The sequence below is a fragment of the Penaeus vannamei genome, chromosome 9 (assembly GCF_042767895.1).
Source record: "Penaeus vannamei isolate JL-2024 chromosome 9, ASM4276789v1, whole genome shotgun sequence".
Lineage (NCBI taxonomy): Eukaryota > Metazoa > Arthropoda > Malacostraca > Decapoda > Penaeidae > Penaeus > Penaeus vannamei.
This window is the reverse complement of record NC_091557.1, coordinates 1,034,491-1,051,990: the sequence shown is the minus strand read 5'-3', so window position 1 is coordinate 1,051,990 and position 17,500 is coordinate 1,034,491. Positions and strand designations below refer to the sequence as shown.

At 35.0% G+C, this 17,500-nt stretch overlaps 2 protein-coding genes across 2 annotated transcripts in view; one reads left to right on the top strand and one right to left on the bottom strand.

Moving 5' to 3' along the window:
* LOC113824603 (uncharacterized) overlaps positions 1-3,979 on the top strand; it is a 4,489-nt gene extending 510 nt beyond the window's left edge. Inside the window, exon 2 of the mRNA XM_070124863.1 lies at positions 2,595-3,979. Within this exon, the coding sequence (XP_069980964.1) occupies positions 2,795-3,172 (378 nt within the window). The 5' untranslated portion in view covers positions 2,595-2,794 and the 3' untranslated portion in view covers positions 3,173-3,979. The remainder of the gene's footprint in view (positions 1-2,594) is intronic.
* Positions 3,980-7,568: 3,589 nt separating this feature from the next.
* On the bottom strand, positions 7,569-14,991 carry LOC113824599 (activating signal cointegrator 1 complex subunit 1). The gene is made up of 8 exons (XM_027377351.2): positions 14,813-14,991; positions 13,305-13,410; positions 12,884-12,993; positions 10,737-10,888; positions 10,227-10,390; positions 9,665-9,831; positions 8,692-8,831; positions 7,569-8,107 (listed from the first exon to the last, which is right to left on the bottom strand). The coding sequence occupies exons 1-8, from the start codon at positions 14,925-14,927 to the stop codon at positions 7,976-7,978; spliced, it is 1,086 nt and encodes a 361-aa protein (XP_027233152.1). The 5' UTR covers positions 14,928-14,991; the 3' UTR covers positions 7,569-7,975.
* Between the last annotated feature and the right edge of the window lie 2,509 nt (positions 14,992-17,500).

The following is a 17,500-nucleotide window of genomic DNA, read 5'->3' as shown; positions in this document are numbered from 1 at the left end:
GGAGGGAGAGGGAGGGGGAGAGAGAGAGAGAGAGAAGGAGAGGAGAGAGAGAGAGAGGAGGAGAAGGAGAGCGAGAGAGACAGAGAAGGAGAGCGAGAGAGACAGAGAAGGAGAAGGGAGAAGGAGAAGGAGAAGGAGAAGGAGAGGAGAGGGGAGAGAGGGAGAGGGTGGGGGGGAGGGAGAGGGAGATGGAGATGGAGAGGGAGAGGGAGAGGGAGAGGGAGAGGGAGAGAGAGAGAGAGAGAGAGAGAGAGAGAGAGAGAGAGAGAGAGAGAGAGAGAGAGAGAGAGAGAGGAGAGAGAGAGAGAGAGAGAGAGAGAAAAAAGGGAGAGAGAGAGAGAGAGATTATTTATTCAGTCATTTTAATAGTCTGTGGACACGGTAATGGAATAAGTCAAAGGTAACAGTTTCGGTGGTATCAATTAAAAGATTGAGAATGAAATTAGTCATTAGAGTGAAGTGTAAAAGGAAAATTATAAAAAGATTAAAAGGAGAACGATTAGCTTATGTCCCAGGTGTGAGGTACTCGATCCCGTCTCATTTATGTGTTTACTTTGTTTATTAAGAATGATTATTGATTTGTAATTAGTAGGAAAAGAAAGGTTTTAGAATTAAACCTTAGATATGAATGAGATTATTTGAGAATATTGCTTATTTAAATCATTAAGTTTATTGTTCTTTACATTTAAATGATATGCCACCCGTTCATTATTATTCGTTTATTGAATAAGATATTCCTCAACAGTGGAATGAATTTATTTCCACAACCACGAGCCATAAAGACCGTTAGGCAACACAACCCGCATAAAAAAATAATTTTATAGGCCTACATTATGTTTATGAAATTACCACTAATACGACGACGGTGCAAAAATGATGATGGTAATAAAGATAATAATAATGATGATCATAATCAGTGTGATTATTATCACGATGATGGTAATAAAGATAATAATGATGATAATGATAATCACACTGATGATGACAATAAGAATGATAATTATATTAATGGTACTAATATTAATCATAATCATAATAATTACACTAATGATAATGATAATGATGATAATAATCACACTGATGATGACAATAAGAATGATAATTATATTAATGGTAATAATATTAATCCTATTCATATTAATGATTACACTAATGATAATGATAATGATGATAATAATAATGATTTTAATAATGGTATTAATAATAGCATTAATGATGATATCGATATAGTAATGATAATGATTATAAAAATAATAATAATCATAATCATAACAATGATGATGATAATAATAATAAGGATAATAATAATAATAATAATAATAATAATAATAATAATAATAATAATGATAATGATAATAATAATAATAGTAATAATGATAATGATAATGATAATAATGATAATGATAGTAATAATAATAATGATAGTAGTAATAGTCATAATAATTTTAATGATAATCATGGCAATAATAATGTTATTGATGATACGAGTGATAATAATAATAATAATAATAATGATGATAATGATAATAGTTACACTGTTAATAACAATAACAATAATAATGATAATCATCATCATCATCATCATCATAATAATAATAATAATAATGATCATAATGATAATATCTATAATGATAATTACACTAATAATAATAATGGTAACAAAATAATGATACTGATAATAATAGTGATAATGATAGTGTTAACACCAGTGATAATAATGATAGTCATGATGATAATAACAATGACAATGATTATTATATTGATATCAATGATAATGATAATGATGTTAATAATAGTGATGATAGCAATGATAATAATGATAGTAATATCATAATGATAATAATAGTAATAATGATGACAATGGTAGTAATAATAAAAACAATGAGAATGATAATGATAAGAATGATCTTTAATATCATGACGATGTTTATGATAACAACAATGTTAATTATAATGATAACGGTAACAGTAATAATGATAATAATAATGATATTGATGATGACAATGGTAATGAGAGTGATATTAATGATAATGATAGTAACGAAAATGATAATGATACTAGTAATAATAGTAATAAAAATAAAAAGAAATAAAATAATTGGAAAAATACATGAAAGGCATTTTAGAAATAGTTTCCATTTCAAAACTTATAAAGAGAATTCGTCAACAAAAGTCAACTTGCTCTTAAAAAAGGTTATAACACACACACGCACGCACACACACACAAACACACACGCGCACGCACATATATACATATAGGCCTATGTATCTCTATATTTATATATATACATATTTATTTATTCATCTATTTATCTGTAATTGCCACGAGAATTTTTGTTATCATCATTATCATAATTGTTATTACTAGTAGTTGTAATAGGTGATAATCTTGATCAATCAGAATCATAAATTAAAATCTTGATCTACCTTTCCTTCGCCTCCCTTACGAGGCCGCAAGGCAGGATGCTCACTTTTGCACGCAAACGGATACATGCAGTTCGCGCACACACACACACTCACGCACACGCACACGCACACATACTTGCGCGCTCACTATAATTCCACAACTCTCTAACTAACCCTTTGACTCACAGCTGCAGCCTCTCTACCAGTCTTCCCCCAGCCGCGTCCCCCGAAAAGCCCCCTCTCGTCTAGGCGTTCCCAGCGACCTCGCCCTCGAGTCCTCGCAGTCAGTCCGGAAGGTCTCGAGTCCTGCCAGTTGCGTCCAAGCCAATTGAGTCCGATTGCTTGCGAGCGCTGGCGGAAGGAGCCGCGCACGCTCGCAGTTCGCGCCATGGCGTCCTTCGATGAACTGGCGCAGGAGCTGGAGACGCTGGACCTCGAGCAGCACGACGAGTGGGCGCAGGCCGGCGTCGAGAGGGAAGGCGCCGCCGACAAGGAAGTGTGCGCCGTCATCCCCGAGGGCGCCTTCACCTTCAGCGACCTCAAGCAGCGCAAGGCCGAGCGGAGGGCGCAGCGGGCGGCGGAGCGCCAGCGCCAGCCGCCCGAGCAGAAGGAGGAGGAGCCCTTCGTGGTCACCCAGAAGGAGATGGCGAAGATCCTTGCGGGCAACCCCGTGCCGAAGGAGGAGAAGAACAAGAAGAAGAAGAAGAAGAACCAGCGCCAGAGGAAGGCGATGCGCAGGCAGCATGAGCAGTTCCACGGCTTGTGAGCAGACAGACAGACAGACACACACACACACACACACACACACACACACACACACACACACACACACACACACACACACACACACGCACACGAACACACACACACACACACACACACACACACACACACACACACACACACACACACACACACACACACACACACACACACACACACACACACACACACACACACAGATATGTCGCCTTCCTCGACGGCAGACGCGACCAGCGCCCCCTCGAGTTTCGTTGGTTCGCTTCGAGGATCTTGTTGCGCGTGGAGCAGAAGGAAAATGAATTCTGTTGTTGAATAATGATGAAAAGAAAAAGAAAGAGAAAGAAAAAACTTATACACGCAATAGAAGCGGGCGCGCGTGTCTGTACAGGTTTATGAAAATTTATGTATGTGTGTGTGCATATGTGTGCGTGTGTATTTGTGTGTTTTTGTAGCTGTGCATGCGCTTGTGTGTCTGTATGTGTGTGTGTGTGTATGCGCAAGAATATTATATTCTATTCGACTCGGCTCAGATCAGGGATGCATGTTATAAAATTTTCAGATTGTTAGGTCTTTATTCTAGATTGCAAATATCTCAGTCCAATAAAACATTGAAATTCGTACAAGAAAACTTATTTGTATTTTTTTTTTCCAAATACTAAATATCTGACCACGTGGAGCATAGGAAAATTCTCCATTTTTTCTGTTTTTCTGTCGGTGTCTGTTTTTTTCCCTCTCTCTCTCTCTGTGTTTCTCTCACTCTTTCTTTCTTTGTAAATCTGCTTGTTTCTCTCTCTTTGTCTATCTGTATCTGTTTCTCTCTCTCTCTCTCTCTCTCCATCCCTTTCTTTCTCTCTCTTTGTGTCTCTCTCTCTCTCTCTCTCTCTCTCTCTCTCTCTCTCTCTCCATCCCTTTCTTTCTCCTCTCTTTTGTGTGTCTGTCTGTTTCTCTCTCTCTCTCTCCCTCTCCCTCTCTCTCTCTCTCTCTCTCTCTCACTCTCTCTCTCTCTCTCTCTCTCTCTCTCTCTCTCTCTCTCTCTCTCTCTCTCTCTCTCTCTCTCTCTCTCTCTCTCTCTCTCTCTCTCTCTCTCTCTCTCTCTCTCTCTCTCTCTCTCTCTCTCTCTCTCTCTCTCTCTCTCTCCCTCCCTCCCTCCCTCCCTCCCTCTCTCTCTCTCTCTCTCTCTCCTCTCTCCCTCTCTCTCTCTCTCTCTCTCCCTCCTCTCCCTCTCTCTCTCTCTCTCTCTCTCTCTCTCTCTCTCTCTCTCTCTCTCTCTCTCTCTCTCTCTCTCTCTCTCTCTCTCTCTCTCTCTCTCTCTCTCTCTCTCCTCTCTCTCTCTCTCTCTCTCTCTCCCTCCCTCTCCCCCCGTCATCCCTTTCTTTCTCTCTCTTTTTCTGTCTGTCTGTCCCCCTTTCTCTCTCCAACTTTATATCTTAATATAGCATAGTTCTATAACATTCTTTCATTGGGATTGTTTGTTTCAACGTTAATGTTCTAAATTTACTTTTAGCTATTGCAACCTTTTTTATAATTCGTGAGACCCAGACTCCTTTACAAATACTTTATTTTATCTTCACAATTCATCAAAGCAACATTTAAGATGACTGTGTCTCAGGTTTATACTCTCCTTTTCGATAAACAAAGACGAAATTAGATAAGAGAAAGATAGATGAAACACGGCGGGGGTGTCCGTAGAGTTATGGCGAGGTTATGCAGCTCACAATAACAAAGTAAACGTAATACATCTCACTAATCCTTTCCACACAGACCTAAATACGCACACACACACATACACACTCACACACACATAAATACACACACACAAGCACACACACACACACACACGGATGCACATACATACATTTGCGTGTATGTCATCGCTTGTGTTAGTGTGAGTGCCATTGTTTGTTTGTGTGATTCCTTGCATGTATGTCACTACTTGTACGTATGCGAGCGTCTCTGTTTGCATGCTTGTGCCATCGCTTGTGAGAAAGAAACTGGAATCAGCAATAGTATATATATATATATATATATATATATATATATATATATATATATATATATATATATACACATATATATATATATATAATTATATGTATATATCTATCATATATATACATACATATTTATATATGTATATATATTTACATATATAAATCTTTTTATTACATATACTTGCATGTATATATGTGAGTAAGTGTGTCTTTAAATTTTATGGAATTTTTTGCGACGTTTTGGCGACTATCTATGAAGATACATTGTGTTTTATCAGGATGTCATTTGTTTGCAAGTATCCTTTTTCTTGTGAAAGTGTCTCCTTGGTCTTTTTCTTATTAATTTATCTAAGTTGATTACAGAATCAGTATGAAGAAATTGTGAATCATTGGCTTACTGAACAAGGTGGCAATTTTGGGTTATGTTTGGCAAATCATTTACTAATATTGTGAACAGGATTAGGCCTAATATGGATACTTGTAGAACATCAAAGGATACAGTATGTTTTGTTGATATATTCATCCGAATTTTTACTGATCGGGTTCTGTTATTTAGATGACTTCTGAACCAATATGTATCAATTTTGTGATTTATTAGTTTCCTAATAAAGATTTCGTGATTGACACTATCAAAGGTTTGGATAAATCACAAAATGTACATGCTGTCTGTCCCATTGTGATCTAGGAGAAAAACTGAAGACAATCCAAAATTATCACTGGACGCCCCAGGCCAAAAAAGTTCTCCCCTCCACATGAAGGTAAAGCTAATGGCAGCAGTTCTTTTCCAGGGTCATCCAGACACCCTGGAACACACAGACCAGACAAAAAGGTGCGTGGACGTGTAGAACTAAATCATGAGCCCAGTGCAAATAACTCCTAGCTGTCACTTAGAGCCAAGGTGTTAAGACAAAACAGCAGGTATTTGCTAAGAGCATGGACTCCAAGTATTGACACAATGGCCTTGCTGTTCGGTGTTATAAACACTGTGGCGAGCCGGATGCCAACCTATTACACCATCTACAAAGGTGCGAGCACAGACAATTCCTAAAAGAGGGACCGCCCATCACTGCTGCCAGGCTGGCGAGAGGATTATTCCTCTTGCTTACACCTTGGAGGCTGGATGGCACCGCAATCAGTACACTTCTCCATCCTGCTTGGATTCTTCCAGATATTTCCTTCTCTTTGCTACTGCCTGCTGATAGGATGGATCCAAGGTATTTAACCCAATGACTTTGAATTATGTACTGTCTCCTGTTGTTTTTTATGAATATTGTTACATATAGATGGCTCCATATGTGCTCAGCCATGAAGGAATCCCATGTGACAGTGCTTGATTTCCCCATTCCTTGAAAGAGTGAGGAAATGTTTTTCCTTCCAATACTATTAATAGTGATACTGTTATTATTCTCATTGATATTATGATCACTAAATCATCTAAATACTAATAATGTTAAAGACAATAAAATAATATAAAATGAGCTTTCCAAAAATCAAGGAAAAGGAGTGAACAGTGAACTGACTCTTTGTGACTAAGCACTTGTGGAGCCATCTATTTGTAAAGACAATAAATGAACTTATATTACTGTAGGCATTGCATGAATCATTGCTGACTCGGTTAAAAGCCTCTACCCTCTTCAGTTATACATCATCTATTCTAATGCTACCCTGTATCTCCTGTTCCTGCTCTGTACAAATTATTTATTCAGTCTTTGTTTTGCTTATTTTCACCCTTCTACTTTCCAGTGCCATTCTCCCTTCTGTCAGACTGTGCTATAACTTTTCTTTAGACTCATTCACCAAAACTACGTCATCGGCATACATCATGTCCCATGGTGGCCCCTCTCTTACGCCCTCTGTCAACACATTAGACACAATGGTGACGAGGAAGGGGCTTAGTGCAGAGCCCAGATGCAGCTCCGAAATTGTTAGTTACACGTGTTTCACTCCTCACTCATGTCTTGACACTTCTATACCTTTCATTAATCAATCTAACATACTTTTCTAAAACCCTGCTCTCTCTCAAACATTTCCACTGCTGCTGTCTTGGTATCCTGTCATAGGCCTCCAAAGCTATATGAATACCGTGTGAAGTTCTTTTCCCTTCTCTCTATGCTATCATCTGCCTCAATACGAATGTTGGGTTTGTTGTTTCCTTGGGCATGAACTTAAACTGACCTCTGGATACTTTCATCTGTTATCTCAGCCTCGGATAAAGTATTCTTTCCCATCTTTTCCATTTGGTAACACCAATGTGCAAGCATGTGGTAAGAATTAAAATGTGCAAAATGTGCAAAAAAAGGTGTTTTTTTTAAGTGTCCAAACCTTTGATGTATTACTGTGCTGATCCCTGCAGTTCTTCAGGCCTGTGTTTTCAAAATCTTTTCTTGGATATATAAGTAAAAGTCAAAGTTAAAGGTTGAAGAAAATCTTATAAATTTTCTTCATATAATTCAACTTAATAAATTCAAACATATTCATTTCACAGTTTACTGTGAACCAAGATTTTAAATGATCTTAATCGAATAAAATTTTAAAGAAGGATAACTTGACAATTTTACAAAATAATTCCCTAATTATACAAATAATAATCACAAGATCCCCTTTTAGCCCACTGTTTTAAATTGAGAACTCCCCTCCCTCCTCTAATAAATCAAAGCACATGATATATGTAATGATAAATTTCTGTCAACATTAACATAACATGTAAAGATGCATTATTACCAACATAAATATAATCCCAACAACACCAATTTCTCACACATTTTAGGTGTTTCTATCACAGGATAAGGTAGCAAGAGCTTCTCCTAATCTCAAGACTACCCTTCGGATGCGGGCAACACCTGTATCTTTCCTGACGCAGAGTAGAATCCGTTATTGGCAGTTGTGTAACGGACAGAAAGGTGGACCTCCTCGACTTCCATCTCTCCAAAGTAGTAGTCTTGAAATTCCTGATTAACAAAAAAAGAAATTGATTACATGTCTATAGAATTATTTCAGTGCCTTCCATTTAGTAATATATAAACTGCATTTTCTATATGGGTCTTCAATTAATCATTCAGGTAAGAAATATAGGACTAATAAGTATAGAGAAGACAAGTCTCATGGAATCAACACATCCTAATCATCATACTATAACACATTTGTAATACACATTTAATTCTAATAGAAATCATCTCTACATTTCATTACTGAATAATAAAAGAAAGGAAAAAAAGAAATACAGAAAAAAATACATAAATATATATATATATATATATATATATATATATATATATATATATATATATATATATATATATATATATATATATATATATATATGGCTATAGCCATCCTGCATATTTCGGTATTACATCATAAACCGCCCTGCTTCCCTCTACCAAGCAAGCGAGCAGACCAGTTGTTATCTGCACAAACCCAGCCAGAAAGTTTTATCTGTTGTGTATATATATGTATATCTATGTATATCAATTTAGATGTTTCAAGAAGGGAACCTCTCATTACATGATTAATTAACTGAATGTGGACTAACCTCCAAGATTTGTCGAGCAGAGAAAGTTTCACGGTCCCGCCCAGCCTTTGCTTCCGTGACTCCATCTGAATCTCTCCTAAAGATTGTATTCATCAGGGTTATGTGTAGCTTCACTCTTTCATACTGTTTGGTGACTAAACCTGCAAAGAGAAAAGGCATTTTACAACATTTTTCCAGATAAGACAAAGAAAAAAATATGAAAAATTAGTTTTGTAATCCCATTTGACAATATTTCTACTGTTAATTAGAGGGATATGCTATTTTTAAAAAATAATAGTAACTCATGTTGTTCCCTACTACTAAAAGAAGTTACAATATATCATAATTAAACTTCAAATTCATAAAGAATAGCAACAGAACAGGTAAAAATATTAATCATCCTATGACAATTAATATTAGTAATAATTACCAAGTAATACCAACAATGACATAAAAAAGAAAAGAAAAGAAAAGAAAAGAAAAGAAAAAGAAAAGAAAAGAAAAGAAAAGAAAAGAAAAGAAAAGAAAAGAAAAGAAAGAAAAAAAAAAAGTAAGTAGGCAATTCAAGCCTTACTTGCAAAAATCCTATAGATGTGAAGTTACATCCTATAAAATAAAGACCTATGAGAAATAAAACTATTGTTCAATATCTTTTCTATACACTCAATAGCCTACGATTTCATTGAATACACTGTATTGCATGTTACCCAGTTTCAAGCAATTCTGAGGGGGAAGCAGCATAAAACGCATAGATATAGTCAAGTATTCCACAATAACTGGACTTCATAAGCATTAGTGCTATGCATAGGATTGAAAGATGTCACATTGTTGGTAAAAGATGCATCCACCAGTCTTCGGAATTGACCTCTGAGAATAACATATCTTCCAAATAATATAATTTGCCCTGGATAGTTCTGATTACTTACTTCATGCTTCTTTACTTGACAACCTAATATAAAAGCCAAATACTTTTTAAAAAATCATAAAGTCTTACCGGCCTTAACAAATTCTTCAACCAGAGAGTCTGCTATAGTTTGGAGAGAATGTGACCAGCTTAGAGCATTTACTTGGCCGTATAATACATCCACTTCACCTGGGTCATCATTCATGTATTCAATTCCTTTCATTTCTAAACGTAGTTTTTCTCCAGCCAAAAGTCGTCTGGAATTTCAAACACTTGAAAATGTCTGGTCTTCACAAGAAAATTTTAAAACCTGCTGATTGAGTTCTGAAATATAATGCTTACATTTTTCTTTGATAATGAACTGAAATCACTGGTGATTCTGCCTTTACAAGAATAACGAATTACCATTTACACTAAAACTATATAAAGAAACTCATATCTTTCTTTTTCCTACTAAAACCTAATATGCTCAAAATAACATGATACTACAATATAGCATTTCATTTCGAAACTCAAACCAAAAGTATAATTCTCTTATCAATATGCTGAATAACTATGTACTTTATTAAACAATGGACAACATCATTTCAAACTGTTCAAACATAATGTTACAGAAATCTCTCTTCAGTGTCAAGAACACAGCCATACCAACCTTAAAACATTTTCGGGACACGTATTGAGAGTCTCAACAGCCTGATGTCGTTCCCGGTCATCAGCAAGCACCATCACGCATAATGTTAAATGGAGCTTATTTGGATCTTGGAATATTGATTCATCGACACCTCTACTCTCTCCACATTTCTCAAGGACTCCTTTCTGTCAGAGTGAAAGTTAAATAAGTAAAATAAATAAAAAATGTATATCATAATATGCAAATCTGGTAGTATTTGACAATTCAAATCAAAATTGTAAATCAATCTTTAGACTAATTTTGTATGATGTATTGTAACTATGATCAGGTTTTACAAGTACACAGATATAATCTATGATACAGCAAGACATATAATCTTGAAAACATTTATATATATCAAATATAAACTTTTTACATCCAATTTTTTTCTTAGCAACAAACATTTCCTTACTTTAGACACAAGACCATAAACACATATGTATGTGGAAAATCACAAAGGAAGCAGACACATGCAAAAATGTATTTTCTCACCTTAAATTCCAAGAATTTCTCTTGAATATTAGGCTTGTTAAAAGGTATTGACAGGAAATGAGTGAATGGCTGTTTCTTCCGAGCCTGATCCACCAGTAATTCTACTTTCATTCGCGCCTGACGCACAGTCTTCATATCCTTCCCAACCACCACTTGTTACATGTAAAATCAAAAAGAGCGCATCTCAATAAATTCAAGTAAACAAAGACAGTCTTTAAAAATAAAATTTAAACGAGTTCAACATACCAAGTTGAATCATCCTTAGCCTACTGATGCCAAAATTGCATGCACACATGTACTGTCCACTGTCATTCTAATTTACTAATTTCATTTACACACTGATGGTTTCAGAAGTACAAAATCAAGGAGCCAAGTATTGGGCTTACCTGAGTTTGCGGGTATAACTAATAATTATGCTGTTATCATTATCATAGACATTATAACTATTATAGTGCTTTTGACATTACTAACAGCAATATAAGATACCACAAAATATTTCCAAAAATCGGAAAAGGGGTACACAGGTGAGATAAGTAGTACTCTTAAGTAGCCCTTTGGGTAACATATACTTGGAGCTATCTATGTGTAAAGACAATTACTAAAGTAAACTCACAGTCGGGTGGGATGTCCATACATGCCATCCCATTTTATTCCTGACAAGCATTCCTGGTAGCATAGGTTGTAATACAGCTAACTTAATATTGCAAAAAAATAAAACATACGCCACAAATAATAGAATAGTACTTATCATAATTATTGCACTGAGTTATGGACTATCTAATGATATGATAAGAGCTTGTGCATAGATAACAGTCTATTACCATCTGGATATGAAATGACAAATACAGATGTAGTAAAATGGCAAAATAACTCTAAAATACTTATGCAGAAAAAAAATAAATAAATAAAACATTGCAAAGGGGAGGCACAGAGTCTTGTCACCACACTGATGCTCTTGTGCGCCTGGCCTACACGCCACACACCCATGAGTCTTACTGCTCAAGTAAGCCTGGATTTTGAGCTACTTGCGGGCAGTGAAGCACCCAGATTCAAGGGGTTAATAGTAATAACAATAACACTAACAATACTAAAAATAATATTAGAAATTAAACTTTTCCCCTAAAATACTGAAGGAAAGGGGTAAAACAGATGAGGTCGTATAAACATAATAATTAAATCCTTAGTGAAAAAACAGTTGTATGGCCCAATTGTAAACAAAATAGCAAAAACAAAACTAGAGTGGACTGTACACATAACCAGATGTCAGTGAGTTACAAGGACAAAATACGTATGAAATTACCCATTCCTTTTTTGATATGCTGATCACATATGCATCTGTCTTGTTATCTTGTGATGCACTGACTACATAACAAATAAAAAATAGCTAATTAACCAATAATGCTTATCATAAATATAACAATGGCACAGCTAGTAATAACAGCAGTAATACTACTACTTACAGTAGTACTAATGTTATTCATGCAAAATCATAATGACAATAACAGTACTAACATCATCACCATCATCATCATTATCATAATCATCATCACAGTAATAAGAAAAATGATAATAAAAGCCTAATACTCATAATAACAATCATAATGAATATAATAATAATAATAATAATAATAATAATAATAATAATAATAATAATAATAATAACAACAATAATAATAATAATAATAATAATAATAATAATAATAATAATAATAATAATAATAATAATAATAATAATAACATTATTCATAATATCATTGATAATGAAAATAGTGAAAATGATGATGATAATAATAATAAGATGAAATATAATTACCAATGATGGTAATAACAATAATGATGACAAAATGATAATCACATATTATCATCTCTATCTTTATTATCATTATTAGTGAGTGGGTGAAATGGTGACAGACAGAAGTATGATGTTGTCAGTACTCTAATCAACAACCAGTGTCAATCTTCTAGTCTATGTATCTGCTACTAATCCCATATCATTAAGTATTCCTTTGCCAGCCTTGTTTTTATATTTAAATAACAGTAGGTGCTTACTGTTCTGTGAAAAAAACAAACATTATGCAATACCCGCTTCTTATCTCTTAAAACAATTCAAACATGTTTAATTTTTCAAATACAATATATATTATTACCAATATCTCCGACTTGTCCTTTCCCGGGTATATGAATATTTGTGTATGTGTCCATTTCAATTCTTTTTTTTGTAGCTCCCTTTGCTCCAATGATGTATGAAAAATATGTGCTGAAATGAAAACAAAACTAATTAGAGATATACATAACACTGACCTGCATTACATTCATTTTTGACATCTATAAATATGATAACATTTCATCATGTATTCAGAACTCCATGTAATAAATATAAATCTATTCAATACCATCTTCCTTGATATTATTCATCAATTTGATAAGGCTGCATAAATACATTTATATCATATTTGCAGAATTACAGTAATTAAAAAAATAAAAATATCATATTTACAGAAATATAGTCATATATAAAAAATAATTAATTCTTACATTTATATGGAACTCTACTTAAATAAACATTACCTTGGAACTGGAATTGAAGTTTGGAATTTTCCATTCTTCAGCACTTCTACTTGAATTTCAGGATGTTCTCCACCACACTCTACCTCATCCTGGTACACTGCATCTTCTATAGGGTAAAAAGAAGGTCAAGTTAAGGCACAGTCCAACTGGTCTTGTGTACATGCAGGGCTAAAAATGTCTACTAACCAAATAAATCAGAAATGTTTGGTAGAATTATTGAATAACACAACAAGTAAATTAGGGCCTAGCACGGGTCATGACCTGTCAGAACTCAATCTTGCCCGTCAGCTGTAATGGAAATCTAAAACCACATAACCTGCCCCTATGATTTCACAATAAACCCTCATGACCACCGCTCCAGGTCCTGATTTGCTGTTCATGTGGCCTAGCACCAACTAAAATCACTATAAATCTACACTTGACGTCATGGAGCAATAATACCAAATTTGATGGTCTTAATATGCGGTCTAGCTCTTGGAAATTACATCATGTTTACTCATAATTTGTTGTAATTGAACTTTCTGTTATTCTAGTTACTTCAAATGACACCGTGTTCACAATGAGAGAAATCGAAAGAAAAGAAGAGAAAAGAAAAGAAAAACATGAGCACCCAATTCCTCGTGTTCACAATGAGAGAAATCGAAAGAAAAGAAGAGAAAAGAAAAGAAAAACATGAGCATCCAATTCCTCGTGTTCACAATGAGAGAAATCGAAAGAAAAGAAGAGAAAAGAAAAGAAAAACATGAGCATCCAATTCCTCGTGTTCACAATGAGAGAAATCGAAAGAAAAGAAGAGAAAAGAAAAGAAAAACATGAGCATCCAATTCCTCGTGTTCACAATGAGAGAAATCGAAAGAAAAGAAGAGAAAAGAAAAGAAAAACATGAGCATCCAATTCCTCGTGTTCACAATGAGAGAAATCGAAAGAAAAGAAAAGAAAAACGTGAGCATCCAATTCCTCGTGTTCACAATGAGAGAAATCGAAAGAAAAGAAGAGAAAAGAAAAGAAAAACATGAGCATCCAATTCCTCGTGTTCACAATGAGAGAAATCGAAAGAAAAGAAGAGAAAAGAAAAGAAAAACATGAGCATCCAATTCCTCGTGTTCACAATGAGAGAAATCGAAAGAAAAGAAAAGAAAAACATGAGCATCCAATTCCTCGTGTTCACAATGAGAGAAATCGAAAGAAAAGAAGAGAAAAGAAAAGAAAAACATGAGCATCCAATTCCTCGTGTTCACAATGAGAGAAATCGAAAGAAAAGAAGAGAAAAGAAAAGAAAAACATGAGCATCCAATTCCTCGTGTTCACAATGAGAGAAATCGAAAGAAAAGAAGAGAAAAGAAAAGAAAAACATGAGCATCCAATTCCTCGTGTTCACAATGAGAGAAATCGAAAGAAAAGAAAAGAAAAACGTGAGCATCCAATTCCTCGTAATGATAAAAAATCAACTTATCATCTGGAAACCACAGGCAATATTTTCTCAATTGTTACAACCCCTTTTTACTCACCAAATCCATAGGCATCCTCTTCCATATATCCAGTTGTCACCTGGCTTGTTAGAGGACTAATTATGCGATAACAACGGCCATTTATCCATGCTGTTGGAGGTCTCAAGATATTCATTTTCGCAGACTTAACTTTCGAGCTGCCGTGAGGTTTGTTTACGTCGGGATAACGGGCTTACTTATATTTTTATTTTGAAGGTACTTATTTGATTTTTTTAAAGTGTAAGTACCATTATGTTTTATCTTACAAGACTAAATGTAAGATTGTGAATTATTCAAAATATTGTTTCACGTTTGTTTGCAATAGGAATGAGTTTTCTTATTTTGATTTTTTTTCACCTTTAATGGCCGGTTTGTTAAAATGTGTGCGAGGTCCGACCCAATGAATTTTCATTATATGGAAATGCATATACACAGAATTGAATACATATCTATCAGTCTAGACATACATATCTACCAGATAGATAGACAGATAAATGTATATCTAGCAGATAGATAGACAGATATGAATTCATTTCTGTGTATGTACATGCCTGTATATGTGTAAATGTATTGGGTCGTGCTCGCATAATCTTAACAAATTAGACGTAAATTATGATTATGCATAAAGTTACCGATTCCCTAGAGCTACACCCACCCACTCACACACACACACACACACACACACACACACACACACTCACTCACTGAAATATTACAAGAAAGAAGCGGCTGAGTAGATTGTATACAGTTTATTAAAATTGTTCAAGGACCCACAGAACAATCATTAAACAGACATGCTTATACACTGAAACAGATGCATATCTATCAGTCTAGATATGCATACCTACCATATAGATAGATAGATGTGTAAAAAAATCTTTTTTGCTGTGTATATGCACGTCTGTATATACGAATATTCACAGGGTCGGACATGACACAAGTTTTAACAAACAAGACTAAAAAAAGGCGTTTGATGTGTCACACGTAAGACTGTCATGGAAATTAGAACACCTAGGTGGAGTGAAAAGCGAATTCCTCGGATAGATGAAAGACTTCCTCGATGAATGACAAATGAACACAGTAATTAGAAGGAATCACTGAATGGAGACGAGTAGCTAGTGGAAAACCTCAATGACCGGTGTTGGCGCCGATTATGCTTACTATTTTCATCAGTTATTTAGGGGTCAAACATATGTTTATATATATACATACATATATATATATATATATATATATATATATATATATATATTTATGTATATATATGTATATATTTATGTATGTATATATATATATATTTTTTTATGTATATATATATATATATATATATATATATATATATATATATATATATATATATATATACGCGCACACACACACGCACACATATATATGCATATATATACATATGTATATATATATAAATATATATATATATATATATATATATATATATATATATTCATATTTACAGTACATACACGCCCACCAACACACACACACACACACACACACACACACACACACACACACACACACACACACACACACACACACATATATATATATATATATATATATATATATATGTATATTTGTATATGTATATACATGTACATATGTATATGTATGCCTATATTTATAAATATCCATATAGATATACAATGTATATTTGCACATGCACATTTACGTCACACGTCTAAACACACCGACATATTTCTTCTTCTTCTTTTGTGAGTGAAAGGGTTATCAACCGCGACGCCAAATAAGGATGCAGCGGCGTGAGGAGATAAGGCCGTGGAAACTACGTCCTTTCCGCACACAAGAGGAAAGGAGAAGAAGGAGGAGAAGAAGAAGAAGAAAGAGAAAGACGACCGTGGACAATAACGGCCATAACACACGCGGAGAACAAGCTTTGAGGTTTAGGTTTAACCGGATTTTCAAACGCGTTAAGGTGTCGTATCTCCTTAAGGTGCCTTAACTTACGGCTGAGAGATCTTAAAAACACACACACAGAGCAAGGGATCCGCCATATTGGTGCGAGTGAAGGCCGTGTCACACTAGCACTTTTTTCCGTCGATTTGTTGACAATTTTATTTAACATAAATACAAGCATTCTCGAATATAGCTCTTGATTTGACTTTGCTTGGCTGAAAAAGTTGACGGAAAGGTTCTCAGACGGAAACGATCATTATCGTCTGACTGGAGAATCGACAATTCGCTCATTTATTGAAAAAATTTCAGAAAATTGTTAAAATTTTGACGGAAAAAGTGCTAGTGTGAGAGCGCCTTTAAGGCGCGTTAGGTTAGGCAGGGGAGAGCAGCCTTTTGCGCTTCACGGCGGGCGGGAAATCAACTATTTTCGCTCTTATAGAAGGGAAATACAGCAGGACGGTTAAGTCTCCATCGCGCCTTAACTTGAGGCTCTTTTGAGAATCCGGTACCAGATCGTTGAGAGTTTGATCGGCTAATGTCCGAAAAAGGATCGGATCGTTTATGGGATACGAGTATAAGAGATTCGAATCCGATATAATACGGTATTTGTAGTCTCATTTGTTCTTATCCTCAGCTATTCGGATTATGAACCGTAAGATGGCGTGAGAGCAGAAAGGATGTATTAAATGATTTACGTGCGGTGCAGAATGGATGAAACCATGAACTGTTTTTGAGGAAATAAGGTCGCTTTGTTAGTGTTACGGTCTGCCCCGC